The sequence below is a fragment of the Pectinophora gossypiella genome, chromosome 1 (genome assembly GCF_024362695.1).
Source record: "Pectinophora gossypiella chromosome 1, ilPecGoss1.1, whole genome shotgun sequence".
In the NCBI taxonomy this organism is placed as follows: domain Eukaryota; kingdom Metazoa; phylum Arthropoda; class Insecta; order Lepidoptera; family Gelechiidae; genus Pectinophora; species Pectinophora gossypiella.
In genome coordinates, this window is record NC_065404.1 from 17,978,682 (window position 1) to 17,997,687 (window position 19,006).

The 19,006-nt window shown below is 38.9% G+C and overlaps 1 protein-coding gene across 2 annotated transcripts in view; it reads right to left on the minus strand.

Moving 5' to 3' along the window:
- Nucleotides 1-8,381, minus strand: part of LOC126370589 (beclin 1-associated autophagy-related key regulator) — a 336,054-nt gene extending 327,673 nt beyond the window's left edge. Inside the window, exons 1-6 of one of the 2 annotated variants that reach the window (XR_007566895.1) lie at nt 8,154-8,381; nt 7,274-7,696; nt 6,746-6,873; nt 5,981-6,137; nt 5,010-5,139; nt 3,821-4,791 (exon numbers count right to left, since the gene is read on the minus strand). Coding sequence is in view for 1 of the 2 variants with exons in the window: in XM_050015544.1 (XP_049871501.1) it covers nt 4,693-4,791; nt 5,010-5,139; nt 5,981-6,137; nt 6,746-6,873; nt 7,274-7,696; nt 8,154-8,332 (1,116 nt within the window). In the remaining variant the exon portion in view is untranslated. Of the gene's footprint in view, nt 1-2,505; nt 4,792-5,009; nt 5,140-5,980; nt 6,138-6,745; nt 6,874-7,273; nt 7,697-8,153 lie in introns of those variants that run through there. The other variant, XM_050015544.1, reaches the window with a different exon arrangement.
- Nucleotides 8,382-19,006: the final 10,625 nt, after the last annotated feature.

The following is a 19,006-nucleotide window of genomic DNA, read 5'->3' on the forward strand; positions in this document are numbered from 1 at the left end:
TGATGTTGTCGAGTCCCCGGAGTAACGGCCGCCGTGTGCGCCGCAGGGCGCGGCGGGCCTTGGCCGCGAGGCGGGCGTGCAGCAGCCGGCGCGGGCGCACGCGGGGGCCGGCGCCCGCCCGCCCGCAGCCGGCGCGGCGCCCGCCAGGGTGGCGCCCGCCAGGGTGGCGCCCGCCAGGGTGGCGCGGATCGCCTCTGCGAGGTTCAACGTGGGTATCTACACTTACTTACTTTTAAACAAAGACTTACTTACTTTTTGACGTTCAAAAAGCGCTAACTTTGTAAACCAATTTTAAAGAATACATATTTTTGAATTTTAACAAAATTTATTAGTTCCTGTTGGGTTAGGTAGTAACTACCGAATTCCATTTACTTAACTAAAAAGGATTTCATGTAGATAATGTTGTGTTCGATAATCGGACTACATCATAACTTCTATCGCGAACTTAATAAAGTTTAGATGTAGGAGGTAGTCTCCGAAACTCATGCGAGCTTGATTTTTTTTACATATATAGTATACTTTCCAAGACACATACATAATAATGCATATCAAGCTTAGAAAGTGGCAATTGAATCCCAATAGTTCTTACTATTGGATGGGTATCAATGAAGTCCCCCCACATGTTAATCAATTCCATAACAACATTTCAACGAGGGGAGATCTGTGCCCAGCAGTGGGACGTATATAGGCTGTTTATGTATTTCAACGAACCCTTTCACGTTACAGGGAGCGATGTCACCAACGGAGGAACTATTCGACCGCGTCGAGCGACTATCGGAAGCCCTGGCCGACGGTCAACGACGGTGGTCCCGCACCAAGCTGCCTACCTCGCCGCGGTGATGGCGTGATGTTTACATAAGATTGGTTACTAGGATAATGGTTACTGGACGCATAGAATAAAGAATACGTATAGAACGGACACTTCGCCCCGCACCAATTCGTATCAGTACCTTAGATTTACTTCACCCCCGCTTGGTCTCACTTTAGTCTAAATGGCCGTAAGCCGTTACGTAAGACTGTGTCTCGCTGTCTATTGATAAACACGAGATTTTGTATAGAACGTTCGGGGTGTGCTGGAGGTACTGATAGGAAAGGTGTAAGGTAGTAATAGGAATAATGCTGGGCCGAGGGTTTAATAGACAAAGGACTTATTCGTAAAACGCCTTACCCCTAAAAAAGGACCTATTCGTACAATGGCTTATTCTTAAAACGAACTATTCTCAAAATGGCTTATAGATATATTGGCTGTTAAGTTACGACGGTAGATAAAGCATAATGAAAGGCAATATTGAGATTCTATGCAGCCGTTCTATCACTTACCAGCGCTTCGGAACTCTGAGCGGTATGGCTGAGGAGAAACTCCCAAAATCCAGATTTTTAACACTGGCATTATCATCAATCATCCCACTGTTGGGCATCCTCCATTTTGCACCATCCTTTCCGGCAATGACCAACCACCAGTCATCCCACTGAGCTTTTCCATTCTCGTCAAATACTAACACAATCAAGTTGAGATATTACGGTCCGTCTTTCGACACAAATTATATTTTTTTTCACCAATTTTGTGACAAATACCTCCGTATTTGTCACTGGATGGCTTTGATTTCTTTTGTTTATGAGAAAACTGAAAGTTTCGAAGGATCCTCTTCTCTCATGGGTTTTGACACCAATAATCGACCTCATCAACCCTGGAACCCTTATGGATCGTACTCATCACCCACGCATTTTTACAAGAGAAAACACAAGTGGTAAATGATCTAGTTTTTAAGTATTTAAATTGAAACATGATTGTTCAAAAATCATTTAAAAAATGGTCGCAAAACATAGCAATGGACACGCTGCATACTGCCTCAAAGACTTATTTTATAATGCATTTAATTGTAACAGTATTGTTGCTAGTCGTATTGTAGTTTTATAACTAATTTATTTAATTTATTCATTATTTAATTTAATACATAATATAATTTTGTTTTGTTGACTATTTTTGTTGTTTCATTTTGAAATTGTCCTTTGCCTGCTTAGAGCAGAGGTATAATCCCGTAAATTCTCGTATAACTTGAACAAAAACGGCCGCGGTCCCTCAGGTAGCGTCTCTGGTTGTCATGGTTAGGGTTATGCACTTCCCCTCGCGTCCCCTTCATACCGCAAGGGTCTCAAGGTCCATATAATAACACTTCCCCTCGCGTCCCCTTCATACCGCAAGGGTCTCAAGGTCCATATAATAACACTTCCCCTCGCGTCCCCTTCATACCGCAAGGGTCTCAAGGTCCATATAATAAGCATGACAACCAGAGACGCTACCTGCGGGACGGCGGCCATTTTTTGTCCAAGTTATACGAGAATTGACGAGACAAATTATTGAATTTGTCACTGCGCATTGATCATTGTTCAACTTATACGCCGGATTGTAGTTGTACTATGTGATGGTAAATGAAGTGTATCTTAAATTGGAACTACAATGTAAGATGCAATCTAAAATGTGAGGCAACGCAGAAAATAAAAAACTTATTCATACAAAACTAATTTATTTATTAAAAAAGAAATGAAAATCACGCGCATAAGATAAAACGCGTATGATTGCGATTCGAACACAACTCGCATAATACTTCGTACTTGGGAACATTATTTTATAATCACAGACTCCGAGAAAATTATAGACGGGAGTTGGCTTTGGAATAGCTGTACAAATTACAATACATTTTTCTGCCACCGGGGGAAGTGAGGTATACATTTACATATACATCACACAATATCTCCTCACTGCCGCACACTCGTTAGAAAAGAACCTTCAGAAGTCCGGTTACGAGTCCGGTTTACTTCTTGATAAGTATCAAATTTGGTGCTTCTTACTAACCGAACCAACCGAACTAAAAAGTTGCGCTAGTTCAGGCAACCGGACTTCTACCACTAAAGGGAAAAGAATAACGTCTATAAACGCATACGAAATCAGAAGTCACACAAGTAACAAAATACGAACGATCGCTCATGTACTTAGGCTTTGGTTCTGTATTTTGTGTCCATTGTGCTCAATAAAGTATTTTATCTATCTATCTTAGGCAGATTCAGCACGTAACCCGTGTGCGCTTGGCAACTCCCTTCTATAATTTCACCGATATACACAAATATTAAAAAAAGTGCACAATATAATACCTACTACAGAACGACAAAGATGATTCCTGATTCGGACTTCACTCGGTCTATAACAGCTGTACAGTCCGTCTATTAACTTCAGGGGGATTAAAAACGCCACATCGAAGCAATTCATCTAAAAAAGCAAAATTGCTATTTGACATTTGTGTGCATTGCGCAATCACTTTTATATGCGCAAATGTCAAATTGCAATATTGCTTTTTTAGATTAATTTCTTTGATGTGGCCTTTTTAACCCCCCTGTTCTCTTAGCGTTAATGTTTTGGCTCTACATCCGGGGCCTTATTTTTGAATCACTCGCCTTCAACTCGCGTGGGAAAATATATACCTGTCTCATCTTGCAAATGACAAGTTCTGATGTGCTACGTAAAATGGGTGTCTTGAACTGTAATCAGTTCTCGCTTTTATTTTAAATCAATTTACTTTTCAATAACAAAGTTGATGCTTAAGGCGGGCTGTCATTACGAAAAAACTAAATAATTTTCAGAGAACAAATGAAAGTGCATTAAGAGCAGAGAACGGAAAACAGACAATATTCAGAAACAATTCATCTAAGAAAGCAATATTGCTATTTGACATTTGTTTGCATTGCGCACATACTTTTATATGCGCTAATGTCAAATTGCAATATTGCTTTCTTAGAAGAATTGCTTCGATGTGACCATTTTAACCCCCAAGATCACAAAAGAAATAACAGTGTGATTCAGAATTCAGATAATTCGTGATCTTACATGATTACGTATGGTACGCGACAATGGGCATATATTTCGAACTCGAATTTAAAGGTGAGTGATTCAAAAATAAGGCCCTCGATTCTTATCCGATCCAAGTCCGAGAATAGACAGTAGAAAATTTGATATATCGGATAGATGACGGATGTAGTTCGTAAGCTACCGTACAAATAGTTCTACGGTAATTTGGCGGACTCGGATCGGAGTAGTGCGAAAACTTTAGTGGCAAGAAACGGGCACTGATTGTATCATATTTTATTTTAACACTCACGGATGTCGATCACAAGTCATTGACCTCATTTATAGGATCGGGACATTGGCTATAGACGTTGTCAGTGAAAGTGTTAAGATAACGAAATAACGTAAGAGAATAAGTCAGAAACAATATTAATATACGTATCTGAAGATAGAATATTGACAACATTATCAGTTATCTAGTTAATTTATTAGAATGCAATAATTAGATTAGTCGTTATTTAAAAATTATTGTAATTACAAAAATTTTAACAAGCATTACCGGTTGGTCTATCCAGGTAAGAGGTTAATGATGTTAACGATAATGATAATTTTAACAAATTTAACAATGACGTTAACGATATTAACGAACGTTTACGATAACGTTATCGTTACGATGACGATAAAGTTAAGAAAAATAACGACGTCGTTAAAGACTCATAAGAATCGTGAGCTGAATCACCTTACTGTGTCACTATCACCCTGTATGCGCCATTCCGATGTGTCAGGTTTTGTCTTGTGATGTGTAGTAGGTATATATTGACAGTTTATTACGTAATGTTGAGTATAATGTATGGTCACTTGGTCCACCCGCGCCACATGGACACGAGCGAGGCGGCGGCCGACGTCACGAGCGACGGCGCCGGCGCAGGCGGGGAGCTGCTCATCTCCTCCATCTACATCATAAATACGTTCGGCTTAGTTATGGTGGAAAATTTAAAAAACAAAAAAGTAATTTAGAAATTAGAACTCAAAGTTAAACATAGGGAGTATATTTTCTTTTCTAAAATTTGCAATACTAAATGGACCATAATTGTACGAAAGCATCACATCTGCTTTAGGACTACGCAATAAGTGTCCGCTAGTTTCTTAGTGGTTATGTGAGTATGTTTACCTCCTGCGGCTCGGGCCAGTGCAGATGCTCCGGCGGCTCGTCCTCCGGCTCCGCGGCCGGCTCCTCGCCCGCCGCCTCGGACCACGCCGCCCACGCCTCCGACAGGGAGGCGCCCATCCAGCCCTCCACTCTGGAACGATGACAAGGTTAGGGTGGATCGTGGTCCAAAGGGGGCCCAACGGGATGTGTGCCAGCGACTCACCGTCCCAGCGGCGCGGCGTCGGCGGCGGCGGCGGCGCACAGCGCGTGCAGGCGGTGCAGGCGCCGCGCGGCGGGCGGCAGCGCGGCGCGCGCGCACAGCGCCGCTGCGCATGCGCACACGCGCCGCGCGCGCCACGACAGCGCACGCGCGGACCCGCGCCACAGCAGGTACTCGCTGCCGGGGGAAGCGGCGACTTTAGTTTGCAAATATGATCTACGACATCGTCAACACTAACGATCGTTACTTTCGTTAATTTTATCTTAACATCTTTAACGTCAGCTTCAATTTCTTAAATAACTTAATGTAATCGTTAATTTCGTTAACGACTCTTGTTAATTTTGACAACGACGTCATTATTTTAGTTAGAGTTATCGTCATCGTTTACATCGTCTACGTTAATATCGTTAACGTCATAGTCATCTTTAACATTGTTGTTTTGATAACGTTAATTTCGTTAATGTCGTTAACATCGTTCAATAACACTCAAGAATAATATAATTTTCTCTTAGGAAAGAATTGTCAAAATCGGTTCAATAGTACCAAAAATACTAATAAATTAAACTCTTTATAGTGATATAGCCACAAAAATAATCCTTTACTCAAAATTCAGGCACATGGTATTTAACAGTTAACAACGAACCGTTATAACATGCACTTAAAAGCACGTTTTATTCTCTTGTGACACAAAGTAGCTTTTTAATTTTATACTCATCACCTTATTTCAAATATTGCAATTCGAACATAACCCCACAATAAAACGCATACTAACTTGAGTGCAAGCGCATACGGCAACCGTGCATCCAGCGTGTACGCGATTAACGCGACCAGCTGCGCACACAAACCCAGCGCGTTCGCCCAACGGACCAGCGGGATAGGGGGCCCCGTCACGGCGCCTGGACCGCTGCCTGAGTCCTTATTGTGGGATACTACAAGAATAGTAATTTAAATAATTTTAGAAAAGCTGGAAACATCCAGAACATATGACAAGAATCAAACCTGGACTACCCAGAGATTTCTCATTACACCCAAGTGAATCAATCAATCTGTATCTATGCTATATACATCATTTCCTGCATATTTCGCTTTGTGCCAACATAGCGTTCAATACAAAGCCTAAAGATGAATAATGCCACCTTATAGTGAAAACAATGTAAGCTCCTTTTGTGTGTTTTTCATCAACAAAACCACGATTTCATTCCAGGTAAATTAGGACCACAAATTTTGTGTCGTTAACAAAATTCACATATGAATGTGATTTTTCAAAAGAGGCGTTTGCGTGGTTTTCACTATAAGGTGATGATGATGTATTGAATGTTGTAAGGATTTCAGCCCGTGACCCGTATAGTCCATCATGCAAGAAAGGAGACAGTTCGTTTGTCAGCGGTCACAACATGATGGGAAGGATAAGCAGTTTATAGCTCATTGATTTAAAAGATGGTAAGTTACTACTTACTGATGTAAGTATGTAGTCGTTACCTTAACAATATACGATAAGAAGAAGATTCAGTTTTAAGTCAGTAGCAAATAATGTTACCATAGTCCTCTAGATGGGAGAAGTCGCAGTCGGCATTGATCCAGGGCGCCACAATATGCAGCTGCGCCTTCTTCAACGGTTCCTCATCTAAGTCATCCCCTACAAACTCCATGTCTTCTATGCTATCACTGAAGACAGGGGTTCATTTTAAAAATATACCATTTTTTATTACGAAGTTACGTATGTTTCTGATTATGTGACAGATTGTATTATCTTAAGTATAATAATAATTATGTATCGTTTTGTGTTGTAAATAATTCGTTAATTATATTTGATTTGATTTTTTATTGTATTGCACCAAAAAACTATTTTAAACATATTACTACATCAGAGAGGAATGGCATTCACTTATTGCTCAAAATTACATCATGTACTCCACCACGTTGGTCCACTGAGTAGGTGGAGGTAAAAATTACATCATGCATAACTATTCTATGAGTGTAATAAAGTAATCTTGAACTTCAACAACTTTTAGTTACTTATAGATATTTGTTGACGTAGTTTGTCTTTTAAAAATAATACACTTACCTAGAATCATACGTCATATACACAGGAAAAATATATTTAGTGAGCTGTCGTATCCGAGATCTCCGTAGTGCTGCCAACGCTTGCGCCTGGTCATTGTACATGCTCACTTTATTCTGCAACTCCATACATTGGTTATGCACGTGTTTACCTAAACTTGTCACCCTCTTTTGGTACCGAGGCAGTTTCAACCGTAACTCATTGTTATACACTGTCAACTCTGATAGCTCCTTCTTTTTCTCATCTATATTGTTTCTCCTTTGTTCTATTGCTAGTCTAAGTAAATCTATTTTATCTCTGGATTGTTTAGCCTCTGTCAAGAGTGCATCTTGTTTTATTTTTGGTGCCAATAGTTTCTCACAACGTTCAAGAACATGTTTTCTGTTTGCCTTTAACCTAAGTGATTTTGCTTGTTTTTCTGAAAATCTGAAACAAATCAAAGTTTATATCAGAAAGTAAAAAAAGTAAGTAAAGTTTTGTTGTTTAAAACTCAAAAATAGGATAAAGATGCTGCCATAATGTCTTGTAATGAGCGGTGGACGTTTCGTCATCGGGGTTATATAAATATTAATTAAATTATGTTGATTCCAGTTCTTTTTATCATCAACATGCCATTTTAATGGTTATCTGATATAGTTAATGTGATTTTTTTAAAAGATATTCATTAGTTTTATTGTAAACATGTTTTCATTGCTGGATATCGCTGGTAATAAACAATAAAAAATACCACGCATATGGTGGTATTTACCCGAGATTAGCGGGTCTGTTTTACTTTCAAATCTCGGTGTTTATCCTTAATATTATGCAGGTCATACGAGATAGATAGTGAGTCATCAAAACAATGATATCTACTGCGGAAGAGCGCGGGAATACGCGTACTCACCTGTCCGAGTAAGGCATGGAAGAGTGCACGAAGTTCCCAGTTCGTATACAATCCGGGCAGTAGAAGTTTTTCTTCACTGTATAGCACAAAAGGCATTTCTTATAATGGCCGTCACTCTCAGTAGATGAAACACGAAAATCCCGTGGCGCTTCGCTCTCAGTAAAAATGCTAAGCGCCATCGTTTTGCGTATTGTTTGCGAAATAGAAATCGAACACAAAATGCTGTCAATGTCAGCTGGCAATGTTTTTTTGTTCTCCCCGAAGCGCAAGGCAAAGGAAACTATACAGCTATGCCCATTCAGCCATGTCTTATGTATTTATTTTATTTTTCTTGATGATAATTAAATTAATGAAATGATGAAAAGTGATGACGATGAACCTCTGCTGTAAAAATAACATCACAGATAATAAATAACTAGCAATTATGTTTACAAAGTAACTAAGAAAATGTGCTCCCAACCATTTGCAAAAACCTTGAAACAATTCTGTACCGTCGGTGAAAAGTAATACAAGTCCAAAATTCAAGTTTTGAGAAAATCGAGTTTAAAGTTAAAAACATTCTAGCTCGCGACTTATAAGGAATAATGGAACAGAAGTTAGATGTGTCGATAGGTGATGATGGAAGGTTTCTTTTCTAATATTTAGTTATATTTAGAACCTAAACAGAAATGGTAGAGGATCAAAATAAATTACATGTATCAGTTGACACCAACTTTTATATTGTGTAAATTGATACAAGTCTACTTATACCTTTTTACACACATAACTATAAAAAAGTCATCGTTGATATATCATATTTCAATTATTAATTTTACAGTCTTATTCTACAAAAAACAAAATGTCTTGGAAGAAAGTTTATTTCATAATGTTGTAGAAAGGCAAAATTCTATTTATTTTCTTTAAAAAGTAAAGAAACGTAACTTATATCAATTGACACAAACGATAAACTATAACGAATTTGTGTCAAGTGGTTTAACATGACTTATTTTTTCGGTTTTATTGTGTAAAATGATACATGTTTTTACGAATTTCTAATAATAAATACATATAAAGATGGTACACGTATATATAGTGTAAGGTGACGATAATAAGATATTTTTGTTATGATTTTACTCTCAAAACTCATAAATAACCGGTCAAAACCACCACTGCTGCCCACTACAAACACATTTTGTCCACTACACTACGCCCCTAATCAAAACCACTTTTGGTTCATTTTTGCAGTCAAAATCTTACAAATTCAATTATGATAATATTTCCACCCCTAACAAATGAAGGTAAGAGGAATCATATTAAGACTAGTCATTAGGAATGTTTCGGGCTAGCCTGGCAGTATGGCCTGGAGATAAAGGTGCTGTACCTACGTACTTTTAAACCAAAATCACACAAACCGGTAAGTGTTACTTCTTTCTTGCTGAAACTATTTAAAAGATCACAACTCATTCCACAATCAAAATCCCCTAAAGTAAAGTAAAATTCGATATTTCGAATTATCAAAATTCCCGGTCTAATGGTAGCCCGCAACATTGACAGATCGATAAACGGAGTCGAATCAATGTTGATGATGAGAATAGGTAGTGAAAATGAAGATCATTGGTTCACCTCCAAACCTATAGGTTACACAGGGCTATCCTCAGACCATGACCATGACCACCATGGACCATGGTCTGTTATGGTTAAGCTAAATGAGCTCGTTTCCGCAAAACTCTACACGTAAGCACACGTGGGGAACTTTCCGCGTATCCTCGCGTATGGACCACTATTGTGAAGTGGGCAAACTTCCCACTATATCATCATCATCCTCCTGCCCTTATCTCACTCTAGGTGGGGTCGGCACAACATGTATGGGCAAATATCCCATCTTCTTCTTCTTCTATCGTGTGGATTGTGAGGTGAATTACCAACCCCATCAACCCTGGTGTCAGGGTTATAACTGAGCCGCCATAGGCCCCTGACTTGACTCAATGAATACTCGAATGTCCCATATGTAATGTTATTTTAATGGGCTCAGTTTTCCGCATAAACACAAGTGGTCCATTATGCGTGCTTTTATTGACTATGTAAGCCAACTAACTCCTTTCAGAAGCTCAAATACCTCCTGGGATTTTTACAAACTTTGTGACCTGGTTTAATTAAGGGGTTGTGCCCGTAGTGTTGCCAATTATTTATTCTAATCTAATCTATCCTACAAGATCCCACTGCTGGGCAAAGGCCTCCCCTTCCTCTTTCCATTTTTCACAGTCCTGTGCGTAATTCTCTCTTATGTAATCAAAATACAGAAAACAAATATTACTTGTGGTGCTCAAGAGTTCAGAGCAGTTATTCCCTTTATAAAAATGAGGAAGCTCGACAAATTTACACCATTCAACGTGTTTGAGAAACTGGTAATCTTCTCTTGAGAAGATGTGGCAGATCCCGATGCTGCCGATGCCGAGCTGTAATCTACGGCTGTATAGGTTCAAAAATACCACTACCGGCGCTTGCATAAAAGATCTAACTAGCGTGTATTGAATGGCTTGCATGTTAATTGGAGCTCGATAATATTTGGAGCCATTATTTCACGTCTACAACCTCCTTAGCAATGAAGGCAGCGTTCAATCTGCCACCGCTTAACCTGCATGTAATCAAGAAAACTATGTAAAACAGCTATGCTTCGAGCTAAGGGAAGGAGACTAACGACAGTTATGACAAATCTCAAATACCTCTTGACTAACCCTGCCATGGTGATAACGACGCCACGATCAGGACCCACAACTTATTGAGGTACTGTAATTAAGTACTACAAGGTGGTTATAGCAGAAAGAGAAAAAACACGGTTTGGTCTGAAGTACTAACTTAACCTATACCCATTCGCAATGCGGATCAGATATGGTTTGCTGTGGTTCTAGACAAAAGGTCTTCCCATAGACAGGTTTATGCGGAGGTCACCCTAGGATACACACTGGTGGCACATGGAATCGAACTTGTATGTATCATTATACACGACACGTTATTGATATCTAAGATCGCATTTTCTGAAATATTTTGATATATATTAATTTATATTACTTTTCACGAAAAAATAAATTTGGTGTTTGATGTTACAACTAAAATTATATCATTAAACATGGACTGTGAGAATTCAAGGATTGCGTGTATTTTAATATATGTTGAGTTGAATTTACTTACACCAAAATATTTAGTGAAAATCTTCATTTCACTTTAATGCAAGTTAAGATGAATTATGTTACACGTGTTATAACAGCATGAATCCTTCACAAACAGTACTTATATCACTAGACACAAAAATTATCTCCGTATTTATAATAGCTACAGTTACGAGAATTAGACAGAAAGAAAGAGAATTTTTTGAACATGAAGTGTGTGCTAATAACTCAAAAGTGATACAACTCGAGTTGTATTACTTTTCACCGACGGTACAGAATTATATTTTACAAAATCATCATAAAATTTAACTTTACTGGTCTATTTATACCTTCCATACAATAATTTCTAGCACCCAGATATGATTGTAAATATTTCTACGCTTTTACTATTTCTTTTGCGATTTCTATTACATCAGCAACATAGTGTTTACCAATAGAATATAATAGGTAGAGTCTTCTTTGACGAACTGGGAACAATTACCTAATGAATGCATTCAGCTGCTTTACACTCCGAGCATTTCGTAAGAGTCGACAAGTTTAGTGTGTCCACTCCAAATCGTGTACACACAACATAATTCATGGACCTACACACAGTTGGGCAATAGACTTTGCTTAAAAATTAACGACGACAAGAACTACGTTAAACAGGAACCTACTTTAGAATTTCTTATTGTAGATCGTAGAATATTAATGTATGTAAGGTAAGGACCTGAGTTATTCACGGCAAGTACGCCAAGTTAAAAAGCCTTTCGTTGCATTAATACTTAAAGTACTTAAATGCAATATGAAAGTTAAATATTTAAGAATGTAAAACACTGCATAAGTACTATTGAGAAAACGTAAAATGAAAATAAATTCAAACAAGACTTGGCGCTGCGTGTCCCAGCGTTCTTTAAAATGTTTATTTTTTGTTCCTTTGCAGTTGTTTGCAGCAATAAACGACTTTTATCTACAATTTTTAATGGTGTTGCGCGGTGCTAGGACCGCCGGCCGTGCGAACTTACGACTGCACAGAGACACGAGTTTATTTGTTATTGAAGAGTATTATTCTCTCAAACGATTGCTGATTTCACACGTCTTTACTTTTATAGAAATAAAATTTCTTTCAAGTTTTGTTCGGGTGGTATACAGGGTGTTAGTGACATCGTAAATAAAACTGAGGGATGATTCAGACCATGATTCTGATTGATATCAAGTGGAATTTTCCGTCCCAAAAGTATGGAAATTAAAATAATAAAAAAACACTAAAATTTTCATGAATTTATACTTGATATTAACTCAAAATTATGGTCTGAATCATCCCTCTTAGTATTCATTAATGTCATTACCGTCAACGCAAAAATATCCTAGGATCTTTGAATTTGTATTATTTTGCTGATATCCAGAACTAACGTAAGTTAGCGACATACACATTCGTAAGTTTTAACTGGATAGTTGCAAAACAAAAGGATATGGTGGTATTTTCCCGGGAATTTTCCCACTTTGGTAATATTCTCGGTCGTAAAAAGGCGTGAAAGTAATGTAAAAATAGCTCTATGATCCTTTAAATAGATAGGATCAGAGTACAAGAAAGAACAATTTGAAAGTACGACAGCCATTGCTTTCTGTCAAAGAGTTTTTACACTTTGGAAACATTCCCGGGTACAGCACATACCTAACTGGGTTTCATGCACATGATACAAAACTATACTTAGCAGCAGAAGTAGTTGCGATAGCCCGCGGCAGCCACATACATCTAAGCAGTTGGCGAAACATAAGAGCTGTTGGCACTGCAGTATTATTGTTATCGCTGACTTTTATCTTACAATTCGTATTAATGGCGCAATATTTATTAGTTTCGAACAGAATAAGGAGGTAGTAAAAGGAATGGGCGTCGTCCAACGTTCTGAACGTTCCATTTTGAACTCGCGCCAAAACCGGCACTTCTTACTCGTCTTATTGCGTTGGAGAGGCGGCGGCTCGGCCCGCGCACAGCCACTTCACTCGCCGACGTGTTTCCGACTCTATTCAGCCTTATGCATTGTCGTTTGCAACTTTTTCCCTTTGTGCTTGCCTTTGCTTTGCCAACTAAAGACAATGGAGGTCTTATTTTTAAGCACCTTTTGATAATTAATTTCAATATTTAATATTTTTCGAAGTGTAGGTAGGTAATTTGTATTTTATTAATAATTTGTATTTAATTTATGAAAGACATTTCCCTTTAAAGGTAATACGAAAAATTGAAAACAACATTCTTTTTTCCCTTCAGTTAATATTTATAGATATTTTTGTAACTTTTTTGTTTCTAATAATTAGTGAAACGTAATAAATTCGTATTTTCCTTCTGACAAAATTTTCGTTTGTTTACAGTACAAATATAACTTTACAATATTCTAGGAAGGAAGGTAAGTAACTAAGTACCTAAATATTCAAATTCAAACATTATTAAACCTCTGTGTGACTTTAAAAGCTTCGCACCTCGGAATAAAATGTAGTGCGGACGTGAAGCGGGCGGCGGCGGCCGGCGTAGTGCAAATTTCATTACTTTTGCACGGAAAATACATCCACAAGAGGTTCAGGTGGGTCATAATTTTACATAGAATAGCCAATTTATTATGTATTGTTTTCGTTGGTGTTAGTACTTACTAAACAAAAATACAAAGTTCTACAAAATTCAACGTCTTTAATACTAGACACACCATCACATGAAACTTTGTGCAATTTTAGTAATAACTGAAACGTATCAAATTATAATTTTTTTGTCTATCTCAGTTTTAATTGGCCCTAGCAACGTTTAATTAAATATTGTGACTTATGTCGGGAAATGTGTTTCCTTAAATAATAAAAATACGTTACGTCATTGCGATCAGCCAAAATAGTAGTAGTAGTATCAACAATGACTATTCTCATTGGTCATACTAATAGGACATTCTAGAAACGTTAAGAAATGCTGTTTATAATGTATTTTTTACTCAAGCGTAACGAACAATGTACTGCGTAACGTTGTCGTAGCGTAGGGATTATTATCTGCGTAGCAATATGCTACGTGTTAACGTAAGAATGGCGTAGCGCAATAGTAGAAACTTATTATTAGGGTGTTTTCGCAATACATCCGATCCGAAATCGATACGAATAACGGATCCGTAGTGGTAGAACTATGTGTACTACTACATACTACATCCGATACCTGTCATCTGATCTCTAAATATTTTTCTACTATCCGTATCCGTCGGATTAGCTGTAGTGCGAAAATGTCCCTACAGGTAGGTACATAGAAAACTGTTTCTCCTCGCTTAGATTGTACAGATACTTGCGGTGAAGGTTTTCCCGCGGTAGTAACCGGGCGTAGTTGGAAATGCGAAAACATTGTTAGTATTCAGCAAGCTCGCAGCTTAAACATGGATGTATTGAAGTTAACCACTCGCCGAGCGAAAACTATTCATTATCATAGTGAAAAGACCCATTAGACGCCGAGGAACTTTACAACTTTACATAAATGAACGTTGGAGGAACTGTTTTAGTAATTGTGCTGGTGATAGACTGGCTGTCAGTAGACGCCTACCTATAATTGATGACAGCCATTATGATGGATACAATGAGGGAAGTTTGATTTTAATTGATTTATTATCATCGGCCCGTTTTATCCGGGACCTAATTTATGAGTCGTTAGCAAAGCCGGGATGATTCGGGGAAGTAGGTGAGTCTGGTAAATTGTGGCAGGAAGTTATTTCACTGTTCAGTCCAAGTTGCGTACAGTGTCCATGGCGGTTGATGGATGGGGCTGAATAAATTACCTGGTAATCACGTATGCACGTATAATTCCGAGGTCCAATAATATTTGGGAACACTCCCCTGCAAGCAGAATTAATCACCGTCCCCGGAATTTGGGGACAAATTGGTAAAATCCGCGTAAATTCATTACGGCGGCGGCGCGCCGCAAACACTCGTGTGCCAGTTTTTATTTCATACTTTTTCGGGGTCTCGTGAAAAATGGAGTTATTCCGCGGCACCCATTTATACCTGCCTATATTCAAAGCCCGTACCGAGTGTAAGAGAGCATTCGATTTGACATATTTTTCTATTAAGTAATAATTGAATTCTCCTAACGTGTTTACGGGTTGCGGTATGCGAAAACGTTCTCGGAAAATGTAGGATCAAATACAGATAGAACAAATCCTAAACATAGTTAATAATTGCACAGTCCTGAAGTGATTGCCAGTTTCTAGTTTGGCAAGACGTTCTGTGCCAAATATACTGTGGAACAAACAGAATTATTTAGTGCGACCGAATCTTGATGTAGCGAGTGACGCTGAGGTAGCATAGATCGAAATCAGAATCTAAAAATCGGGTTAGATATTTTATTCTATCAGTGTAGTGGTTGTCTTGTAAAAAATAAATACGGGGTCTTGGTGGAAGGGTGGGAATCAGCCCGATTGGATTACCGGCGGTAACGAACGCGGGTGTTTTTATTTTGGCGGGAATTCGGCCGCCGCCATTACTGTGGCGTCGTCGTTGAACTCGTGCGGAACTGCCGCGCTCACCTACTTTGTTATTAGCTCTACTTGCTAACACTAAGCCTGCTTTCAGATCAGCTGATTTGGTATTGCCTGCGATCTGCCGCATAAGTTTAATTCAAAAGGGGTAGGCATGGGTGAATTCGCCAGCTATGTTTAAGTTCCGTGTAATAGGGGGCGAGCCTATTGCCATTATCCTGGCACAAATCCTGGTAACTACGCGATATTTTTATCTACGATCCCAAAGATGAATTCAAACGCAAAAAGTCGAATTTATTGCTTTAGAGCCCCAGCCGACATACAAACCCATGACACTACGATGTAAGCTACTCGTTCTCCGAACAGAGCTATCACGGATTCAAGCAAGGGTGGGAGTATGTATAGAGTTCATTAATATTTCAGCGGCAGCGTTCATACCCAAACAAAGAGCTCGTTTAATTTGGGACCGTTTCCCTATGAATTTGTTAAAGAGATTCTTCTCAAAAGGGCTAATAGCTTGCTGAATGTTAACCAAAGCCTGTTACGACAAACGCGATTCCGTATCAAATGGTAATATCGTTTTCTAGATCAACGTTCCACAGCCATCAGATAAAAGGCGAGGCTAATAATTACGTTAGCAGACATTACGGACTGAATCCATTCGTTGGTGGACTCTCGTGGCGGTATCTACGTGGAATAAGTAGATTTTATGACCGCTTTAGAGATTACGTTGAAGTTGTAAAGGATTGCAGCGAAGGCGGCTGTTTTGTTAGGCGTTGCGCCTGCCGTGCGCTGAATGGAAAAACTGCTATTTTCACTAACAAGGAACTTTCTAGCTTTTATAGTCCTGCTAGGGCGTTAAGGAAGTTTTTCGTTTATCCTCCCTAATTCTAATGCATTAAGGTCGTTTAAAGTAGGTACCTATCTACAGTCTCTTATGTCGCAATGTTGTGTACAGAAAATGGTACGTTAAGTATAGAAGTTTACTAAGCTGGATCCGGATAATCTTCGAAGCGGATAACTTTCTGAGCTAAATGTAAGTTAGGTGTACACCTTTATATTATTTTTCTATACTGTACTTTTAAATAAGTGTTACAAAAAACACATGTCATTGCTTAAAAACTAGATATTAATTACACTTAAAGTTAGTCAAGGAATTGGCCTTTGATAGACTGGAATGGAAAATGCTACACCGACAAGAGCGTGGCTCTTAAATTGATGATGATGAAAGTTAGTCAAATAGCCCGCCTCGGAGCATACCCGGCTCAAATGTAGCCATCACGCTGGCCGCGTTGCCGCGTTGGATGGCCAGCGAGATGTGCTGTACCAGGTATGATCCGGAGCGGGGGTCGCGACCAAGAGTACTTTTATTTAACAATTTATAGGAAACGTTTCCTCGAAACAATGTGAGCTCACATAATATAGCATCGTGCCTGTCTCCCCATGGGCTAGGTAGATATGTATATAGTATACACATACTCCTCGTCAGCTAGGTTTAAGCCTTATAAAATCTTGGAAACCACGTGATATCAATTATCTATAATGCAAATGAACGCTTTAGTGAGGATATCAGAAGGCATTAAAGTGCTTCATAGAAATTGTGTAAATTATTAGGAAAAGATGTATTGTATATGAGGACAAATGGAATATGAATTCAATGCCATAAAGTCTAATTCAGTGGTTTAGGGACAGAGCCGGGATTCAAACCCGTGATACTACGATGTACCTAAGTCACGTGTTCTACCAAAAGGGCTATTTCACTGATCCACTGTAGAATAACAAGACCGATATAGAGACAACGGGAGTGTGTCCACGAGCAATTGTAGCGTCATATGCATATCCGTCATAGCGGTGAATAAATTAACGTCTGGCTTAAAATCTAGGGATTATTTTACATAATTTTGACCGAATTTGGAAACCACAGAGGTGAAATTCACAAAATATATTCGTTGGAAGGGAGGCTGTATCAAGTACGCTGGCCTGCATATGATCTGCAAATTATTAATACCATTAGGGCGACGCAATCACGCTCGCTAACGAACGTACTCCTCTAGTGATGTGCACATATGATATTTTTTAAATCCATTTTTTAACCCCCGAAGCAAAAACGACGGGGTGTTATAAGTTTGACGTGTCTGTGTGTGTGTGTAAATGTGTATGTGTCTGTCAATCAATCAATCAATAATACTTTATTGCACAACAACAAAACAAAGGACATAAACATACGAATAAAACATAAGCACAATAGGCGGCCTTATTGCTAAACAGCAATTTCTGCCAGGCAACCTTAGGGTGAAAGAAGATGATGAAGATCTGTCTTGCAAGCATACGTGGGATCTGACATTTGAAACACCAATGTCTTCTGGAACCACTGAGCTGCTCTGCTGTTAGCGTACTTTTTTCTGGTAGGGGTTTTTTATTTTTTTTATTTTATTTTTGTTTCTTAATCCATGACAGCCCTATTCGGAAAACGCGTGACTTACATCGTAATGTAACGGGTTTGGATCCCGGCCCAGGCTCTAAACCACTGAAGTCGACTTTATAAGTTTGACTTCATGTTAGGATCTTAGATAATTGCTATCACGTGGTCTTGGGGATATAGGCTCTGGGCGCGTGCTATGTTATGTTTTCTGTTTCTTATTTTGAAATTGTATTTCTTTTTTAAATTGTTTTTTGTAGGGTTGGCAGCTATTTTTGTCAAAGCGTTAGTTTAGCAGTTCAAAGGGGACATGTTGCCAGTCTTTTGGGCACTTTGCCTCGGTGTGATGCTTTGGAGGAGGCGTAGGATTTACTTTAAATCCTGAACCTCAATATCCTGAATTCTAGGATTCGCCATTTGTCTTTAAATAACGGTTTTCTTCATGTAGCGTAAAGGCATGAAACTGATATGCCACAATTTCCGCCCTAAACAATACAAAAAGTTTGTGATATTCGATTTACAGTTTCATAATTTGACCTAGTTCTCCGAGAACAATGGCCTAGGTATTTCGATAGCCAGGTTTTAATTCATTTACTTACTCTCTGAACTGCAAGTAACTCTGTACCATGACCAGACGACGATGACGAGTGATGTAGGCAAGTATATACCTCTTCTCTGACCCCGTCGGCTCCTCTTGGGTGTATACTCACATTTATTATACTCATTCGTTACATGAGCCATGTCAGGCGCCTTTGGCGGCTCAATAGTAACCCTGACACTAGGGTTGATGGGGTTGGTAATCCACCCTACAACACA